Genomic DNA, 21671 nt, shown 5'->3' on the forward strand with positions numbered 1-21671 from the left:
TTGTGTTAAGCACTCAGGGCAACACTGTACAGCAATGAATATGATGGCATATGAGATGTGGGCCCAATTTGAAATATTTAAAACATGGTATATAGTCACTTATGCTAATCACTCAGTGAAACATTATACAGCCATATATATGATGGTATTATATGATTATAATATATAAATATATGCTCAGAATCATAAAAGGAAGCCCAAAATGCTATGTCGATATGTCATTGAAAAAATAGTCATGGGCCACTAGTATATGTACATATCTGAAAAGATATACATCAGGATGCTAATTTTGGCTAGGTGTGAAGATTACCCCGGCCTGTATCATCATCTCCTTGGTACATGCATATGAGAGAGAAGCAAAGCAATAGACATCACTTTTCATCACGAAAGTAGTCTTGATCAGGAAAGGGGGAAAATTGGAACTATTTTGCTGTCAAGTCTTTTAGTCACTTATTTTGGTGAGGAAAGAAGACCCTGATACATTGTCATAGATTGCAGTTGTAGAGCCTCAGACCCCTGGAGGCTGATAACCTGTCCCTCAGCTAACAAGTAACACCGGAACTGGTGGGCTCTCTAGTTAGAGGAGCTGAAAGTTCACAAGGCAAGGGGACTCTGGTGGCAGTCACTCGGCTCATCCCCGTGAAAGCTCTTAAAGGAGGAAGGGTTTACCCTGGCTTTCTGTCGGAAGATGCAGTCCATCACAGCGGAGACGCAATGGAGCAGAGAGAGGGAGCTGGCACCCAGCAGGTTTTTTCCATTTCCCCTCTTGCTTATTCAGTTTGGAACCCATGGGATGGTGCCTCCCACATTCAGGGCAACTCTTCTCCCCTCAGCTAGTCATCTTTGGAAAAGTTCCCTCAAGCACACACACTAGTGAGATACTAGGTTAATCTAAGTAAACTGGCCATGGATGTTAACCCGGTATCTTAGTTAGGGTCTTATTGAACCTAACTGTGAACAGACACCATGACCAATATGTCTTATAAAGGACAACATCTAATTGGAGCTGGCTTACAGTTCGGAGGTTCAGTCCATTATCATCAAGGTAGGAGCATGGCAGCATCACAACATCCAGGCAGGCATGGTGCAGGAGGAGCTGAGTTCTACATCTTCACTCGAAGGAAGCCAGGAACAGGGTGAAACATCCTCAGGCAGCTAGGAGGAAGGTCTCCGAGCCCACCCCACAGTGACACACTTCCTCCAACACGGCCACGCCTTCTAATAGTGCCACTATTAGGGCCAAGCATATGCAAACCATCACACCAGGCCATGGTGCCTACTGACCTTTGTGCTGCTCCCTGGATCAGACTCCCAGACAGCTTCCTCTGCAGGTGAGACACAGACCCTCAGCTCATCCGAGTGGGAACCAGGCAAATCATCTACAGAGCCACATTTTCATGGTCTGGGCATTCAGTATAGAATAGAAATGGCAGCCTGCAGTCCCACCAAGAGGGGAAAAGGCAGAGAGGGTGGAGGTGGAGACCGACCGGAGACATTTCACTGGGCCTTGGCAGGTGCCTACTGGCGGTGGTAAAGGTAGTTGAATGGAAAAGGAAATCATGCTACACACATCAGCTTTTTAAGTTTTGTAATGAAAGATTCATTAACATGTGCACTTGATTCTTGTGAACTTAAAATGCAAGAATCTGTCCTTTAAAGAGCATTTTAACACCTTGTACTCTGTGTGTTCAAAGTTAAAGAGCATACAAGGTTAAAATAGGCAATGACACCTGGGACAGAGCGGGGGAGAACGGGGGCACTGCTGGGGAGGCTGGCGTGCCCTCTGTGTTATCCCTCAACCCTTGGAGAGTTCCTTATTCCTTATTAGAACTAAATAATAGAGCTGGAGAGATGGCCAAGTGGCTAAGACAGCTGGCTATACAGGAACGAAGACCTATGTTCGGATGCCAGCACTCACATAAAAAGTCAGGCATGACTACGCATACTTGTGGTTTCAGTACTTGGGCCAGAGACACGAGGGTCACTGGGGCTGCCTTGCTGTCAGCCTAGCTACAAGTTCAATCAGAGATTCTGTGTCAAAGGAATAAGGGAGAGGAAGGTAGAGCTGGGAAACTGTTGTCTTCCCCTGGCCTCTGTGCATGCACATTAACCTTTCCAGCTGGCAATGTGAACCCTGGGAGAGCGGGGCCTAAACATGAATCAGACTAAAGTCAACTTTATTCAGAGCACCTAACAATTTATACTCTCAGGGTTAAGAAGTGTCACCTGAGTAAAGTGTACAATCACAAGGATGCCACACCTAGGAGGAGCATGAAAACACATTCTAAGAGCAAAGTTGTGGTTTGAAGAAACTGAGGTCACAGGACTCTTGTTTTCTCGGAGGTTTCTTACAAGCATTTAGAATTCTCACAGTACCTTATTCTTGAACTGTGTTGTGACACACTTGCACAGAAGCATAGACCTCTGCATATGCGTGCGTGTACACACACACACACACACACACACACAGAGAGAGAGAGAGAGAGAGAGAGAGAGAGAGAGAGAGAGAGAGAGATGGACAGACAGACTGGAGGCACCAAGAAGCCTTGAAAGGCTCCAACACCTAGCTCTAATTCACATGAGAATTGCCAGTCTCAAGTCAGCACAGGATCTTCAACAACGGCCAGAGTCCCCTGATATTACCTCTTACACATCTTTATCTACCATTGTGACTTGAAAGCATTGGGGCCCCTTCCAATCTCTTCCTTTTCCCGGTGTACCCTCCATAAAGAAAGCTGTATGGTGTGCGTGTCTGAAACCTGTGTTCCCCAAGGGCCCCGGAGGCCTCCTCACCTCCTGCTTGGAGCACCTTGTCTGCAGGCTTGTTCAATAGCTGCTCCTTGGCTGCAGGAAATGGCTCCCTGACTAAAAGACTGTTTTGTCCCATGTCATCAAAGGAACAGGGGACGGTTTGCTAGCTGTGCTGAGTAACCTTCCTCCCAGGGCTGCCATGTGAGGAACAAGCTTGACAGAAATGACTCCTACAAGTCACCAGGAAGCTAACAAAACCCAACCTGTGACGTTGGAACCTGCCCTGCTTTGCAACTAGCATATGCTTTCAAGTGTGTAGCGCTAATGCATGTCTCAATTTGTTTAGGCACCAATAAGCTGTAATCGATACAGGATAAGATGTAACTCTAATCAAAATGAATGAAACGTACACAAAGAAACAGTTTAAATGAGACATAGGAAGCAGAGACTTGACAGGCAGCGTGTGTGTCTCGATTCTCATCTAAAACCAGACAGTAACAGAGGCTAACCTCGTCTGAGAAAAGGCCGGCTGTCAGACAAGTGTGATGATGAACCTTATCCTCCAAGACCGTCACCTTTCTAACTCTTTAGTCTCCAGACTCTAGCGACCAGCTAGCGAGGGAACAAATACGGTGCAATTTGCTGCTCCTTGCAAAAAAATCACACGCCAGCATTATGCTTTTCAAATACGACTCCACGTTCGGTTAGGGTAGCCCCATGACCCCCTTTCCACTATTCCTCAGTGAAGTGACAAATTGAATTTCAGAGCCTGTGAAGCTGAGGCCGAGACCCTAGCCCACAGTGACTTCCCACTGTGTTACCAGTACAGCATGACAGAGCCAGCTGGCTTCATGATCTCCACTGCAGAATGAAAAGATCCTGGGCACTCCGAGGACAGCATGCAGAAAGCCAAGCTCTACACTGCCTCTCATCTGTCACACGAGAGAAGCAGACACCAGCTCTTCGGGTTTTTTCCTTATTGCAAGGCAGATTCCTAGAAGAAGGGTTTTCAGCGGTGGCTGGGGTTTTCCGTCCCTGCAGGCTCACACAGTTAAGTGTGCCAGCTGCATCACGCGCCTGAGCCTGGAGGCATCTGCAGGAGATACTGGCTGTGCTTCTGAGAGGCCCAAGTGCCCTGAATGTGTGTGAGGAAGGATGGAGATTCATTAGTTTGTGAATGCTCACAGAGAGGGAAGACTGTTTATATATATATATGTGTGTGTGTGTGTGTGTGTGTGTGTGTGTGTGTGTGTGTGTGTACACTAAGATTGTTTTGTTTTGTTCGGATGACGATTCTAAAGGCAGTGTCACTTAGCTGGGAAGATGGCTAAGTGGGTAAAGGGTTTCTTGTGCAAATGTGGGGAAGGATGACTCTCTAGAGCTCACCGAAACCCCAGGCAGGTAGGCCTAGTGGTTCTTCTGTAACCCCAGATAGTGTTCACAAGGCAGGGAAAGCAACAGGAGAGCCGTGGAGCAAAAGACTGGCTGGCCTCACCAAATTAGCCTGCTCTGGGTCCAGTGAAGAGTGGTCAAGAAAGACACCCACTGTGAACCACCGGCCTCCGCATACACGTGCCTATACCCAGGTGAACATGCAAACACATGTGCATAAATACTGCTTATGTAAACATGCAAGAGAAACAAACATATAAGCATGCAAGAGAAATAAAATGTCATACTTTTAAAATGAGTAATCTCTTGTTAGTTCCCTAACAGTCAATTTTTTTTTCTAGTTTTTCCAAGAATGTACTTTGTTCAGGTTTGCCCACGCTAGGCTCCAATCTAATGTGTTTTGTCATAGCAATGGAGAGACAAGACACATGTGTGCAAACATACATGTGCACAAACATGCACATCAAAAATAAAGGAAACTAAGAAGCTACTGGAAAATCGCCATGAAGGAGTCAAAGCATTGAAATTTCCAGAGAAGACTAGTTTGTCCCACTCATTTGTTTTTCTTAGTTAGTTAATTTGTGTGCTTGTGTACTCATTCATGTATGTGTGCAAGTGTGCACATGTGTAGAGAGGCCAGAAATCAACCTCTTCTCCATCTCTTTTCTTTAAAAAAAGATTTATTTGTTCAACATGTCTTTACTCCTATGTATGGATGTGCACTGCAGAGGCCAAAAGAGGATGTCAAACGCCTTGGAATTAGAGTTAGAGATGGTTGTGAGCCACCATGTAGGTGCCAGGAATTGAACCCAGGTCCTCTTGGAGAGAAGCAAGGGCTCTGAACCATTGACCCTCTCTCCATCCCAGTCCACCTTATTATTTGAGGCAGGGTCTCTCACTGAACCTCATCGGTAGTGGGAGCTCTGTACTAACTCATCTGGCCAGCAAACTCCGTGGACTCCCCCAGTCTCTTCCTTTTTTAGCACTGAGATTACAGGTGCACACTTACGTCTGCCCCTGGATCAAACCGAAGACTCGATGCTTAAATAGCAAACACTTGACTAACCAAGCTACTGCCAGCTCTGACTTGCCCCATTCTTTGAAAGAGCAAGGTGGCGACTGGGAAGATGGCTCAGTGGATAAAGCACTTGCTATGCAAGCATGAGGACTGGAGTTTGGATTTCTAGAACCCACATAAATGCACAGATGTGGTGGCCACTTGTATAGCACTCAGCAGGAAGAGACAGGGGTCTCCAGGCAAGCTGGCTAGCCAGGCTAGCCAAAATCGGCAGCCTCCAGGCTTAGTGAGAGACCCTGCCTCAATATATAAGGTGAAAGGCAATTGCGAGAGTCACCCAAAGTCAACTTTGGTCTTACATACACACATGCACACAAATGCACATCACACACACACACACACACACACACACACACACACACACAAATGCACATCACACACACACACACTCTCTCTCTCTCTCTCTCTCTCTCTCTCTCTCTCTCTCTCTCTCTCTCCAAATGAAGATGTGAAAAAAAGAAGATACACTTTAGATTTCTTTTCCTAAGGTTTCTCTTATTGTTACAATGCAGTGCACAACACATGGGAGTGGGATGTGGTGATAATGTCTCGGGAAGAGTATCTTGCTTCCCCCCTCTCAGAATTTCACTGTGCATATTAGATCTCTGGGAAGAAATCTGCTTAACTTTGTTCAGTCAAGTACTTTCCAATGTATCTCTCTGGGGGCAGTACTTTCTCCCATGCTCCTCCTTTTTCAAGTCAAGAAACAGTGTAAACATTGCATTCCGTGCCTTAGAGACTTCCAGAGGCTTGAAGGAGGGAGAATCCATTGATCAGCTGGCCCAAGGAGACTCAGAAGGTATTTGCACTGGTCTCTAGTTTCTAAAAGGCCCCGTGAGCTAGACAAGGGCTCAGAACAGATTTCCATGCTGGGGCAGGACTAGGGCCACACCCTTTTTCTAGATTTTCCGTAAAGCTTGCCAGCACTTTGAAGGAACATAGAGAATACACAATCCTTAAGTGTCCCACAGCCTTCAGGATTTTCTTGGACTAGACAAGAGTGAGTCTCTTATCCAGTACCCAGACTGCATCGAGGGCACGCTGGGTCCAGAGGGAGAGCAGAGGACTTGGAGGCAGAAGAACATGGGTCAGTAATGTCTGGAAAGAGCTGGGTATTCACCAGGACACCTGGGGAAAAGCCCTTACCTTTCTGAACCTTGTTTCTTCCTTAGAGTTCTAGGCACAATGGAAGTGTTTAGCTCAGAAGGCTGTGAATATCTTGTTAGATATTCAAGAACACTTTTAAAATCAAAATTCAATCTAAATACTAGCTAATTTAAATTTACTGTCAAGAATATTCTTTTCCTGAACTGTGTGGCCTAACATTCAGGATTTACCCAACGCATCTAACAATTACTAAATACTTACTGAGTCCCAGGCACTGAGATAGGTGCTAATAAAGAATATGGAAGGCAGTCACTCTGATCCTTGGCCTTCTGTATGGAGACACGTGATGCTAAGTAATGGCAGTCCCTTCTCCCCAGGCCTGATGTACTTTAAATGACTATACTATTTATAACCTCCTCTGAGGTGGATTCATGAATGGTCCACACATATTGAGATGAATTAATCAGTTTAAATAATGAGTAAGATTTAAAATGTAGCACTGGGGGTAACCTTAAAACCAGTTTACCAGTTCACCAGTTTATAACTGGGGAAAGCTCAGATCCAGAATACCTGAAATATACCCAGAATCACTCTGTGTGTGTGTGTGTGTGTGTGTGTGTGTGTGTGTGTGAGAGAGAGAGAGAGAGAGAGACAGAGACAGAGACAGAGACAGAGACAGAGACAGAGACAGACAGAGACAGAGACAGACAGAGAGAGACAGAGACAGAGACAGACAGAGACAGAGACAGAGACAGACAGAGAGAGACAGAGAGAGAGAGAGACAGAGACAGAGACAGAGACAGACAGAGACAGAGACAGAGACAGACAGAGACAGAGAGAGACAGAGAGAGACAGAGAGAGACAGAGACAGAGACAGAGAGAGAGAGAGAGAGAGAGAGAGAGAGGAGAGGAGAGTTTGATCGATCTGACTGGCTGGCTTCCTATTTGCAGTATCCCTCTTGTCTCTGCCTCCTGAATGTGGGATCACAATCCTGTGCCCCCAAGCCTAGCTGGAAGGTGCTATCTTGACCTTGCCCTGTGTTTTTGGCTACATTCAATTGTGCCAAACTCATTTCCTGTCAAAACTTAACAGTTCACTAGATGTTAGTAAGTTCTTGGTCTGGTAACGTCAGACGCCGTGATCAGTCCTGCCTCCGCTTGAGAGGTCTGGAGTGTACTGTGACCGTTGAAGCGTCCTGTAGCAAGGAGATTCTTCTGCCGCACTGCGCCTGACGTTCCCAAGCTTATCTGACCACAGAGTGCACTGGCACCTCTGGAATACGGAACGTGGCAAACGCACTGAGCAGAAAGTACAGCCTACATCAACTTGGTAAAGTCTCTGGAAACCTGGCGCTGCTCCTGAACCCACACAACTTTAAAGGGGGAAGTTTCCGGGTCTTAAGATTTCACGTAGGCTGTGTGGGAATACACAGAGACAATACCAGAGAGATACATTTCTTTACATGGACAGCGTCCTTTTAATCAGTGACTGGCACGGGATGCAACAGAAGCAGAAGTGATGAGCTTTGCAAACCTTTTTGGAGAGGAAAACATGTTCATCTTTTTTTTTTCAACAGCAATCCTAGTAATTTTTATTACAGTTTTCAAACTTTTTAAAAATTATGATTTTCGCTGTCTTTTCAGGCATCCACAAACCCAGAGTTCCCCAGCCAGCAGTGATGTCACCTCGGGACATGCAGATAAGGAAGCCGGGAATGCTGTTGCTGAGGTAAAACCTGGTACCCTCCCTTCCTTCCCTTCCCAGTTCATGGGCGTTCAGGTCTGAATCCATGGTCGCAGAGCCTGCCTGTGACTGCCTGGTCGGGCCATCCGAACATGAAACTTGTAGTGCTATTTTGAAGTTTTTAAGACAAAAGCCCAACGAAAGAACCCTGGTTCAGTGGAGAGACAGGGAGGTACAGTGAAGAGAGAATCAAAAGCCTGGAAATTTGCTGCTGAGAATAAACGCCGGCCGCTCCCCGAGGTGATTTGCTGAGCGCTCCACTCGGCAGCGGCTGGAGAGAGGACCTGAGGTTCTCTGGTAGCACTTTGATACTCTGCTTGAATTCAGCATGTGAAATGGAGGCGTCTCTCTGTGACTTGGAGCCCACAGCAGGCTTTGAAGTCTGATCCAATTTTTGCTGCCTCCTATTTGATGTTGAAAGGGTGAAATGAAGAAAATGTACAGTTTTTGCCAGTAACTCTGCTGAGCATATGTAAGATTTAAAAAAAAAATCCTTTGGAAGATGTGCTTAGAAATGGCAGATTAATACCTTCCTATAGGTTTTCTTTGTTTCTCTTTTAAGGATAAAAATTAAGTAAAGATGAGAATTAGCTCGTGCCTGGGTTTTGGTTTTTTTCTGTCCTGCATTGTAAGTGAATGAAGAAGGGATTGGGTGCAATTGTGTGGGCAGAGTGCACTGCAGCTGGGCTGGCTCCTAATTGCCCCAGGAGAGGACTGTGGCTCAGTTCTGTACAAGACCTAGGAAGCACACAGGCATCACCAGTGCAGTCAGGGGAAAAGGTCCCTTAGTTTAATGAAAGCATGTCCCTAAGGCTACTTCACCAGAGGAGAAACATGGCCTTTCTCTCACTGGATCTTTTGGTAGCTCTCAGTTGCTGGAACCGATGGGTCACCATCTCGGGTGTGTCACACTGCCACAGCTCACCACAGACTGAGCCCCTGCGAAGTCTCTCTCAAACCAGGTAAGGAAGACATTCAGAATGTGCACAGTGCAACATTTGTATGCCGGTGTCTGTCCTAGTGAGTTGTTGCGGGGGCCTATCTAAAGTCAGGATCCAATTAGTGAGACTATGTGAAGTCAACAGGAGGCCTTAAAGGCATATATTTGAAAGTAGCAGTTTTAAGATGGGTACAGTGGCCCAATAGCAGCACTTAGGAGGTAGAGGCAGGAAGATCAGGATTCACAACCAGCCTTGGATACCCAGCAAGTCTGGGGCCAGCATGGGCAGCATCAGGACTCTGCCTCAAACAACCAAATGCATACATAAGTGTTACCTCCTGCTCATGTGCTTAAATGAATGTCTTAGGCCACATTCCCTTATAAAATCCTCAAATTATGAAAGTGTTCCAAAACATTTTTTGTTAAAATAAAAGATAAAGAGGTATCTAGATTATAGCAGAGTCAATCCTCCTAGGTCAAAATCTCTGGCTTAGCAATGAGTACTCTGGGTAGCAAGGCCATCTACCTAGCAAAAGATGTCTCACCACTTGTCTTGGTGCCAGTGAATTCTTGTTCCTTGCTGTACAATATGGTAGAAGTCAGTTTCAGGCTAGAATCATTGCTTTTGGAATATAAAGTATAGAAGTTTGTAGAGAATATTTATGAACAGATATAGCCCTAGTTCAAGGGCGCATAATCTTGGGACTGGAGTGATGCCTCTGCAGGTAAGAACATGGATTGTTCTTCCAGAGCACTTGAGTTTGACCCCTGCTCACTGTCATCTATAACTCCAGTTCCAAGGAGTCTGACGACATTTTCTGACCTTCATGAGCACTAAGCACACACATGGTGCACATATACGTATGCGCTGGAAAACACCCATTCACTTAAGATGAAAATAATAAAATAAAATTTAAAAAAAGAAAGAAAGAAAAAGAAAGCTCTCTACTTCAAATGTGTTGTTAGATCCTGTGTCAGCCTGATCTGCTTCGATGAAAGGTGGAGTTATTTCTCAGGTCGCTTTAACGTTCTTCTTTACCCTTCTTCCAGTCAGTGAAAATGCAGTGTAATTCGAAGTGGAAGTTCATTAGAATGTGTGCTGTCTTCCAGCCCACAGTGGAACTTTCACTCTTAGCAACCAGACAGGAAGTGGACACGAGAGTAGAACTTTCCACGTGGATACCGCAGCTCATGAGAAGAAACGTTCAGACTCAGGGTTTCCTCACAGACAGACAGTGTTCAGGAATGTGGCCATGTTCTACTTCACAACACCTGCAATCCCTAAGCTGTAGCAAAGCCTACAGTTAACTGCTTGATCACAAGCATAGGACCGGTTTGGTCTCCAGAGCCCACATTAAAAACACCAGGCTCGGGGCTGGGGATTTAGCTCAGTGGTAGAGCGCTTGCCTAGGAAGCGCAAGGCCCTGGGTTCGGTCCCCAGCTCCGAAAAAAAAAGAACAACAACAACAAAAAAAAAAAAAACACCAGGCTCAGAGGGAGACAGAGACATGAGAATCCCTACGTTCGCTACCTACTGTCAAGACTAAATTGGTGAGCTCCAGGTCGATGAAAAGTCTTGCTTCACAGGAGGTGGACAGCATACTTGAGAATGGCACAGAGAAGTGTCCTCTGGGTTTCACAAATACATCTACATGCACACATACCCTCCACACATTAAAAATAAACAGGATCCGTGAATTTCCCCCCTAAAATAAAGTGAGTGTTGTTGAGTAGCTAGAAACACAGGGTTAAAGCCAGATCCCTCTTCATTCACATCTGTGCAAATGTTAACCAGATTATATAATATATTGGTAACTTTTCTTATTTTGAGGAAATGGAGTTACACATTTTGTTAAAAAGCCAAGCGGTGGTGGTGCATGCTTTTAATCCCAGCACCTGGAAGACAGAGGCAGGCAGATCTCTGTGAGTTCAAGGTCAACCTGGTCTACCTAGAAAGTTCCAGACCAGCGATGGCTACATGGTGAAACCCTTTCTCAACAAGAGAAAACAAAACACTCATGACAGAGAACGTCATAAGAGACACTGTGTTTACTTTTGCCTCACAGTTTAAGGTGAAACAGTCCCCAGTGGTGGGGAGGTGTGGAGACAGGAGTATAAGGTGCAAGGTCACAGTGAATCCACAGTCGTGAAGCAGAGAGCTACGAATGCTGGTGCTCAGGGGGTACCTCTTTTTTCTCCCATTTTATGTCATTTTATTTTATTTTACTGCCGTTTTACTCACTCTTGGACCCCATCCCACACAGAGATGTCACACGTTTTTGGGGTGGCTCTTTCCTCTCTAGTTAAATCTCCCTGGAAACTCCCTTAAAGACTAAAGACATGCCCCGACCTGCACTTACTAAATGCCATCTGTGTCTTTTCATCTAATGTCTTTGGCAAGGGAAATTAAGCATCTCACACACACCAGCTCTACAGCAGTCCTTGTGTGTGTGTGTGTGTGTGTGTGTGTGTGTGTGTGTGTGTGTGTGTAACTGAGATGGACAGCAGCTACCTGCAGGAAGGCTGTGTGGAGACCAGCGAGCCAGGGAAGGGCACTGCTCACAGCCTGGCTCACAGAGAGGGGTGCTCAGGGGCTGTGGTGACCTTGCCATTTCTACAGAAGTGCTCAAGTATGAGTGGCTGGTGGAGAAATCTAGTTCTTACTGTAAGACACTGTAGTCATGGTGGGGTAGTTCAGGAATAAACACATACTGTGTTTCTAACCAATGGTGTAAAAGAGACTTATCGTATTGAAATTATCTTTCTTACTCTTCAGAAACATACTCCCCAAAGTCAAACAAACTTCCTAGGAAGTTGCAAATTTGACTTTTAGAAATGGATCTTAGGTACTTTCTCACAGCTGTCCCTTCCTTCACAGCTGTATCTTGGGTCAATCGCCATCACTTGTATTGCTTGTATTCATTAATGTGGCATCTACCCTGAGTGGTTTCCCTGGCTCCTTTCTCCTCCTCCTCTTATGCACAGAAGCCTAAGATGCATTTCCAAAGCACAACTGGTCATACCATTCCCTTTCTCCACTCTTCATGGTCTCCTCAGCCCCCTGTGTCAACTCTTGACATGTCACTGAAGGCTTCATGTTCTTGTGCCAGTCTCCTGCTCTAGCCCTGATGTTCACCAGTCCCTCTTTCTCCTTTTGTGGGTCAGAAACCCTGAGCCACTCTCTACTCTGTGGACATGTCTAGCCTATTCTTTCTTTCACAGCATTGTTCGTGTTGTCTCCCCAACTCTATGTCAGAATCCTCTATGTTCTTCATGGTCCCTGAGGATCCCTGTTCTGTGCCCTTTGATTCAGCACATAGTTCTCTCATCCCACCATGTGTTCCAGCTGTTTCCATGCTTGTGGCAGGTTTTAAACTCTCTGGGATCACAATTCATGGTCACTGAGGATAAAACCTGAACTTCACGCTGGCCTAGGCTTTACCACTCAGCCGCATCCTCAAGCTCCTGGACAGGTTTCTGGTGCATGCAAAGCTATGATGAAATTCAATGGACACAGGAGGGAAAGGAAACTACTGGGGTAAGCAAGCCGTAGAAAAGACACAGATGCTAAAACACATTGGGACAAACTCGAAGTCTCCCAAAGTTTATATATAAAGCCATGCTGACTTGACTAGATTTGAAATCACCAGAAGACACACCTCATGGAGTGGGTACGAGGGTATTTCCAGAAAGGTTTAACTGAAGAGGCAAAGTCCCCCTGAGAGTGGGCATCACCAGTGTATGGGCTGGGGGCTCAATAGGAAAAGCAATGCAAGCTAAGCATCAGCTCTGCTTCCGGACTGAATACAGTGTGAGCAGGAAGTCACACTCCAGCCACCAGGCCGTCCCCCCAGAGAGAACTACATGCTCAAACTGGAAATAAAGCCTTCCTTCCTCGAGATGTTTGTGGCAGGCATTGCTCACAACGAGGGGGGAGTAATACGGACACGCTCATAGCTCATAAAACGAGTGGCTGTGAATGCAAGTGCTCTCTTACTGTTGTTGCTTGTTTCTGTCTTTCATTTTGATATTGCAAGTGGGTCCAGCTCACAGATATCCACGTGCCTCTGCCTCCTCAGTGGTGGGATTATAACCACTGTGCCTAGGTAATCCTCTGCCTTTGATGGCCCATTATTTCCACCTGATTTTTCGGAAGACAGAAAGGAAATGCTGTAACCTTTACCATTCTTAAGGCAACACCAGCACCCGACAGTTTTTCTTCTGACTCAGGGAGCATGACCACAGTTCCAGAAAAGCACTGGTGGGTCAGGACCAGGAGTAAACCCTGCATCCTCAGTCTGGAGCTCTAGAGCAGCCACCAAAACACTGTTTAAAGTTGGGAATTGGACGCAGCCCTTAGCTAAAGAGTCCAAGACTGTTTCCAACTGGCCCACATGAGCTCCAATACACACAGTGTACTTGGACAGAGACGGGCGCCCACCACTTTATCAAATATTTGACAGGATTGATAGGGACATGTGCAAACTCAAACTGGTTCTTGCTACATAAAGATGTATTCCTCGGGCATTTGTTCTTTTCCTTGTTTAATCAGGTTTATTTGTAAAATTACTATTAACACTTTCTACATTGCCAGAACCTGTCCTGGACCACCAATTTTCAAATTGTTCTGAAAGCCCTGTGTTGTTTGTTTGTTTGATTGCTTCCTGATTTGCAGTTTGATAGTTTTGCGACATATAATACAAAGAAATGTTAGAAAAGCAATTATCCACTAAAAGTAACTAGAAAAGCTATCGTGGCTTTGGATATTTTGCTTATGTCAAACTGATTTCAACTTTGCCTACATTTCTTCCTCTCAGTTTGATCACTCTGAAGCTCTTCATTAATCTCGCCAGGCACCAGGAATGCCAGTCGGCCTAAAGCCTGAGTGTCAGTGAGTGACAGTCACATTCTTGATCACTCAAAGACTCAGCTCTCTTGTGTGCACTCCTTTTGCAACTAGAACAGAGTGCTCCAAATGCCAGTTGCTTCTGTAGTGTCGCTGCCAAAAGTTAAGGATTTCTTATGGGTCTACAGTTAATAAGAAGTTCGAAGGATGAAGAGACAGAGTCCACAATAGTGGCCAGCCCTCCCTCCTTACCCAGAGTTCATAGTGAAATCTGCCTGTTGTGGAAGCTGGAGGAGAGTGGCCCACTGACAGTAGGTAACTGGAAGTGATGAGAGCACGTGCCAGGCCACCATTGCAGAGCCATGAAGCCCTGCTCCATTGCTTCGAAGAGACACCATGAGAAAGGCAACTCTTATTTAAAAAAAGAAGGGGGGCGGGATTGCTTACATTTTCAGAGTCCATTATCATCATAATGGGGAGCACAGTAGGGAGCATGGTACTAGGGCAATACTGAGAGCTGCATCCCGACCTGCCAGCCTAGAGAGACAGAGACAGAGAGACAGAGACAAAGACTGGGAGAGACAGAGACAAAGACAGGGAGATAAAGAGAGAAAGACAGAAAAGCAGAGACACAGAGACAAAGAGAGAAAAAGACAGGGAAACAGAGAGACAGTCAGAGACACAGACAGAGAGAGACAGAGAGAGAGAGACAGAAACAGAGACTGAACTTTGCAAGAGTTTTAAAAACCCCAAAGCTCACCCCCAAGGGACACACTTCCTCCTCCATTAAGGCCATGCCTACTCCAACAAGGCATATCTCCTAATCCTTATAATCCTTTCAAACAGTTCCACTCCCTGGTGATTGATCATTCAAATCTATGAGCCTATAGGGGTCATTCTTATTCACACTGCCATGCTCTCCACAGTCTTCCACAATCTGGTCTTGTCCCTGCCCTGTAGGAAAGCTCATTACGAAGTCTGTGACATTATTTCTGCCTAGATTGTTCCTGCCTTGGCAGTGCTGCCCGTGAGACTTAGGTCGTGATGTGCCTTCTGCCGCTGCCAAGTCCTGGCATTGACCCAGGACATCAGGAGCACAGCTGCCAAGGAAGACAAGACAGTGCTGTACAGGAGCCAAGTCAAGGCCCTGAGCGTCCAGGAGTGATGCCTGTGGCAGGACTGTGAAGTGAGCCTGGACAGATTTTGATTTTAGCTTGTATGATGTCTTAAGTGATGCACGTAGACTGCCACCTTCTTAAATTCAATGTAAATTTAACTTTAAAATCAAACACAATTGTTTTGTGGTAGAATTGGAGTTATGAGTCTTCATTGTACTTCAGCTCGTTTTCTGAAATAGGATATAGTACTTTTTCCTGTTGTTGCTGTTGCTGTTGGTGGTGGTGGTGGAGGTGGTGGTGGTGTGTGTGTGTGTGTGTTTGAGACAAAGACTTGGTATGCATCCTTGACTGGTATCTTAGTTACTTTCTATTGCCATGATAAAAAATACCACAGCCAAGGCTACTTCTATAAAAAACATTTAATTTGGGGCTTATGGGTTTAGAAAGTTAGAGTCTATGATCATCATCATGACAGGGAGCATAGTAGGAGGCAGACAGGCATGATACTAGAGTAGTAACTGAGAACTTACATCTGATCTACAGACGTAGACAGAGAAAGAGCTAACCAGGAATGGTGTGGGCTCTCAAAGCCCACCCCCAATGATACACCTCCTCCAACAAGACCACACCTCCTGATCCTTCCCAAACAGTTCCACCAACTCTGGGAGCAAACATTCAAACATGCATGCCTCTCACTCAAACCATCACATCTGGCATGAAACTCCCCGTGCAGAACAAATTAGCACCAACCATACTAAGAGATCTGCCTACCTCTGCCTCCCTGGCGCTAGGACTAAAGGCATGCACTACCTCACCCAGCTGTTATATTTTTATAGACTTTGAGTCTCTGTTGGTTTGTTTCCAGAACACTGAGCAAAAGAGTGAATGATTTCAATATAGTCCTCCCCACTCTATCCCTCTATAGTCGACATGTTCCAAGGAATTCCCTGTAGTTCCCTGGGATGTCACTTGCTTACACTGTACAGCCCCTGGTTTGGTCCCTAGCACCATAAAAATGTTTTTGCCTCAGTGAGATTCATTTGAAAGCCAATATTGGCACATTATTAACTAGTCTCTGCATTTCATGTCAGGGTTCATTCTGTGTATTGTGCATTCCATGAGGTTTGACAAACAGATATGGCCGCTATCCACTGTATGGTCTAGAGCAGTCTCACTGGGCTACAAATCTCACCTGTGCCTCCATCTACTCTTTGCTCCCTCCTGCTACTCAAGCCTCTAGAAACCACTGATTTTTTAAAAATGTATTTTATAGTCTCCATTGTTCTAAGTCTTCCGAACTTTCATACATTGGAACACAGTGCACATCCTTTTCTCATTGGCTTCTTTCACTTAGCAGTGCATCTCTGAAGCTGTGTTATGTTTTTATCATGGCTCTATAGTGTAGGGCTCTGGCGCCTGGAGCTATCCCATGGTTCTCTCGCCCGACTAGGTGTGTGGGTTCAGGCGACGGGGAGAGAACTCGGGCAGGGACGGGGAACAGCTTTTGCCACCCCTGCTGCTGATTCTGCTCCTTTCCGCCGCTGCCTCTTTGGTTGCCCAGGCCGGGCTGAGCCAGCAGGAGACTACGGGGTACAGGGGAGCTTCTGATGATGATTTCAGGAGAGCAAATCTCTTCTCCAAGCAGTGGTGTTACAGATCTTATGACAGAAGTTCTCAGACAATGGAATGATTCCTGTACACCTTTAATTCTGAACACGACACTTAAATACAGTTTTTGGGGGTAAGTGTCTGACAGCAGGAACTTCCATTTGGTTTGGCATGAAAGCTTGGGAAGACCTCATCTACATATTTGGGGGCGTGGTCCTGTTTCTAAGTCTGATCTTTCTTGAGCCTACATGACCTGTGGTCACATCTTCACCTGTGGAGGAGGGGCTTGGGGCACTGCTCTACGTGACTGGTCTGTCTCAAACCTCTCTACAGGAGTTTGTGGGGGGACTGCAGCTAGTGAGGCCTTGATCTGGAAAGCTGGGAATGCACCTGCTGTCCCTATTAGGGTTTCACGGGATTTGACCTGTCTCCACTAGGAATCAGGGTACCTTTCACAGCTAGCCGCCCCACACTATAGCTTGCTTGTTTTGATGGCTGCATACTATTCCATTGTATAGATGTACCACAGTCTGTTTACCTGTGTACCAACTGAAAAAATCTCCATTATTTCAGGTCTAGATAATTATTAATAAAGTTACTAGGGACATTTAGGCAAGCTTGGGTGTGGAAGTAGATGTTTGACTCACTTTGGTTAGTACTGGATTATATGACACAAGCATCTTTGCTATTTAAGAAATTGTTGCTTTCCAAAGTGACTATGCCATGTTTTGCTTCCACAATCAATGTAGAATTCTGTATGGTCTGTCTATGATGTTGTCAATACCATGGATTTGAGCCATCTATTAATTGTACAGTGCCACCGCCACTGTCATTTTAATGTGCCATGCCCTGATGACCTGAGGGGCAGAACATATTTTCCTAGGCTTAATTACCGTCCTTACACCTTCTTAGGGTGGTATCTGCTCAGCTTTGTCAACTTCAAGTTTGTGTTGCTTGTGTTCATTTTGAACTTTCAAAGTTCCTTACTTATTTGTCTACTAGACCTTCATCAAATACATAATTTCCACATATTTTCTCCAAATCTGCTGCTTGTCTTCTGAGTCTCTTTGCATTGTCTTTTCCAGTGTAATAGTACTTTTCATGACTATAATCAGAGAGAAGAATGTTCCTAACTGCAAGATATTCCCGCCTTGGCTTGGCACAGATGAAAGATGAAACCATGATGGGTATAATATCAAAAGATGTAGCCAGACTCGGGTACAGTGGCTGGACAAGCTAAACGTAATCCCACATTAAATGAGGGGCTGGGGGACACTTAATGACAGGACTGTTTGTCAGACATAGAAAGACTTTCCTCCCAGCTCCCTTGGTGCTCTCGTTTGGTCTCATGGGCTGTGATAAATACCATGAGTGAAAACAACTGGAGAAGGGAAGGGTTTATTTGGCTTCCAGGTCATAGCCCATCATGGAGGGAAGCCAACATAGGAACTGTAGTAGAGATCGTGGAGGAACACTGCTCACTGACTTGTGTCACCGTAGATCCGAAGAGGAAGACAATCACCCAAATTATCATGGCCAAATTAATTAAAGCAAGCCATTAATTAAAACAAACCGTTTAAATGTGTGTACCCCTAAGGTGAGGTTCAAGAGATTGGCGTTGGACTTGGGGAAGATGAAAAGTTTTACAGCTCGGTAGTAGGGGGTTTCCAAGTGGGGCATTTAGCAGCCAAATAGACAGGGTCAGAAGCAGAACACAAGCATAGCAAGTTGGTCGTAACAGTCCCCTGAAACAAAGACAGGGTGGCAAGGTGGTCAAAATAACTTTGAAACAAAGATGCGGTTGCTGTTTTCCTGGAACAAGCCTTACGTTTGTAGTTAGGCTACAGATGGGGCATAGCCCAGTCCTTGAGAAAAAGATTTAACCATAAACAAAAATGAATCTAGTTTGTCTTTACTGTAAGATGGGTTTCAGTCCTAAGGTAGAGGCAGGCTGATTTATTACCTCCCGGCTTGCTCAGCATGCTTTTTTATACATCCCAGGCCCACCTTTCTAGGGATGACACCGCCCACAGTGGGGTGACCCTCCCACTTCAGTTAGCAGTTTAAGGAACTGCTTCACAGGTGCCGGTGAGATAGCAGCAGGAAAAGGCACTTGCCGAGCAAGCCTGATACTTAGTTCAAAACCCAGAACCCACACAAAGGTGTGTGGGAGAGAAAGGACTCTATAGAATTGTCCTCTGACCTCTACACTTGCACTCTGGCACATGAACCCGCATGAAATATTAATAAATAAAGTTTAAAAAATAAATACCTCACAGACATGGCCACAGGCAAATCTGACCTGGGCGATTCTTTAGCTGAGGCTTCCTCCCCCAAGGTGACTCTTGGTTTGTGTCAGACTGAAGTAACCATTATAACATCGAGTTCTTTAACCATTTCCACTCTTTAAGGAATCTGGACATTTGTGGGGGTGGGGTATATCCACTAGAGGAAGTACTTAGGAAGAGAGAACCACCAGGAAGACCCAACCAGTTAACTGTACCATAAAACTGAGACCTATGAGGGACAGTAGTATTGAAGAATTGAACTGGCAAACAGTGCAGTCTCCAGCCACTGCCTGCTCCCTTTCTGCACTAAGAAAAGCCCTTGTGACAGGAATGAGGCTGATGTCTGTTTTTATTTTAAATTATGGGATACAAACTGCTTAACGTGGAAGTGGACAGTATAGTGGGTGGTTATCATGTAGATGCCTTCACTTGTACCACAGGAATCAGCACCCGGGGCCCAGCCACCCCTTAGCCCTCAAAAGCACTTTCAGTAACGAGGCTCCAGATTGTCTCCCTGGAGTAGCTGCCCAAACATCATGGTTTAATTGTGCCTGTTTTTAAGCTTTGTGTAGCCAGGACCACACACGTGTACTCTTTGGTGGGTAGCTTTTTCTTCTGCTATTGTTCCTTTCACATTTTTTTAAAGATGAGTTGTTTTCACTGCTGTATAGTACTTCATTTTAAGACTAGACTTATGAGTCCATTTCCCTGTTGATGGGCATCTGAGCTGTTCCCAGTTTGCATATAAAGAAGAGACGTCCATGCATGGTGGCTCCACATGCTTGACAGTGTAGTGTGACAGACTTGGGAGTCAAACGTAGAGCAGTGCCACTCTCACAGATCTGTATCCATGTGGAAATTACTCCCCCTGTGACTGATACTCCTTAAGTCTAAATGAGGCATAATGCCTCTGTTCTGTGCAGAGTGCATAGCACATTACTTCACATGCATAAGCATTCAACAAACGTTTGTCTGACAGAGGTGTGCTGGCTACTTTTATGCCAACTCGACACAAGCTAGGGCCATTTTGGAAGAAAGAATCTTAACTGAGAAAATGTTTCGTAGGATTGGCCTGCAGGCAAGTCTGTAGGAGGTTTTCTTGACTTGATGGTGGATGTGGGCGGGCCCAGCCCATTGTGGGTGGTGCCACCCTGGACAGTTGTTTCTGGATGGTATAAAAATCCAGGCTGAACAAGTCAGGAGGGACAAGCCTGTGAATAGCGCTCTCCCATGGCTTCAGCTCCAGTTCCTGCCTTTGGGTTCTTGGCCTGGGTTCCCTCAGTGATGGACTGTTACCTGGAGGTCTCAGGTAAACACTTGTTTTATCACAGCGATGAGAACCCTAACTTGAGCTTATGCTTGTAACTCAAAACAACGTTTCAGTTCCCACACTGAGTTCTCTGCCATACTTATGGGAAGCCACCCAAGTAGCTCAGCCAAGAGGTGGACCCTTAGAAGACGTGAAGAGGTGATATTCCTGTGCCAGCTTCTGGCCCACCATCTTCTTAAAGGTTCCAGAAGCCTCAAAGTGTCGTCCAGCAATATGGTCCACTATGAAGTCTATTAAAACCAAGCTCTTGTATTATTACTTCACTCGTCAGAACTCAGTGTTTCGAGGTTTCTGGTCTAACTTGGCTCAAAGGCACAAATTAAAGGACATAGAGTGGTGTGGGGGAAGGGACACAGTTGCAAGGTCCAGGTGTTGAATTTGGACTGCTGTTGGGTTTAAACTAGCACAACCTCTTGTTTAAACAAAAATAGATACATTTCTGATTGAGCTGTGAGGATGCAGTTAGATCAATGATTAGGGAAGAACTCGTAACAAATAATAGTTTAAAAAAAAACCTGTAAGTTTTCTCCCAACCATCCTCAATGGCGGTGAGCTTTGTGCTCCCCAACCCCAAACCCCTCAAACCATATTCTGTTTACAGCTTATCACTGACATGTAAAGCCTTTTCCTATGAGAGAGAGAATCTCTGTGCATGCTTGAAGCCCTGGTGGGTTAAGTGGATTCTAACTCTGGGCTTGTCCTTCAGAATCAAGAGTTCAGATCTGAGCTTGCTATGAGGACAGAGCCCTGCACAAACCTGGTCTGAGTTAGTCACTCCCAGTGGCCATTTCTTGCCTCATTGGGAGCTACTTTTGAATGTTCTGTGTCTCCTTCACACCACTCAAATGGTTAAGTCTTCCATTCATGCTGAAACTACCTATGGTTCCTTCAGCTCTGGTGGATCTTGGGGTTGTGGCTTTGAACCTTTGCTGTATTGAAAGAGCCCAGGAGGCTGCCAGTTGGAATTTTCTGGATCAGGCAGCTTGTGTAGCAGAAGACAGTTGTGTGTCATTAATCCACCTAAACAGAGAGCAGAGGAGCCACAGTCCCATTGACACGGGACGATTTCTTTCACCACCATCTGGAAAGGTCTGAGGTGCTCAGCAGTGGGCACAGGCCGCCCACAGCCACTGACCTAGTGTCACAGGAAGACTGGGTTTCCCCCAAAGCCTCGTCTTTTTAAGCCAAGAACTAATGACATCCCTCTTCGTGAAGTCTGTGCCGGGTGTCTAAGTGATCTGTTTAAAGAACAAATTCAAACAGGTCTGAGAGCCAAACTGAAGAAAAGCTCAGAGCTCTTCATTTTAAAGGACTCAATGTTTGGGTTCTCCTAATGGCCATGCTCCCACTTTAAATACCCAACTCTACATTTGGGCAGAAATCAGATAAGAGCAGAAGAGTCCTAGGTTTGTTTCTACTCTTAATGAACTCACCCTCCAAAGGAAAGTCACCACACCGACTGACTCATT

The 21671-nt window shown here is 45.5% G+C and overlaps 1 protein-coding gene across 5 annotated transcripts in view; it reads left to right on the forward strand.

The window, feature by feature from the left end:
• Myo3b (myosin IIIB) overlaps positions 1 to 21671 on the forward strand; it is a 406405-nt gene that overhangs the window by 309509 nt on the left and 75225 nt on the right. For 3 of the 5 annotated variants that reach the window (NM_001393777.1, XM_087653545.1, XM_087653546.1), the window contains 2 exon segments: positions 7973 to 8057; positions 8938 to 9034. In NM_001393777.1, the coding sequence (NP_001380706.1) occupies positions 7973 to 8057; positions 8938 to 9034 (182 nt within the window). 5 annotated transcript variants of the gene reach the window in all.

This window comes from Rattus norvegicus, chromosome 3 (genome assembly GCF_021556685.1).
Source record: "Rattus norvegicus strain SHRSP/BbbUtx chromosome 3, alternate assembly SHRSP_T2T, whole genome shotgun sequence".
NCBI classification, from domain to species: domain Eukaryota; kingdom Metazoa; phylum Chordata; class Mammalia; order Rodentia; family Muridae; genus Rattus; species Rattus norvegicus.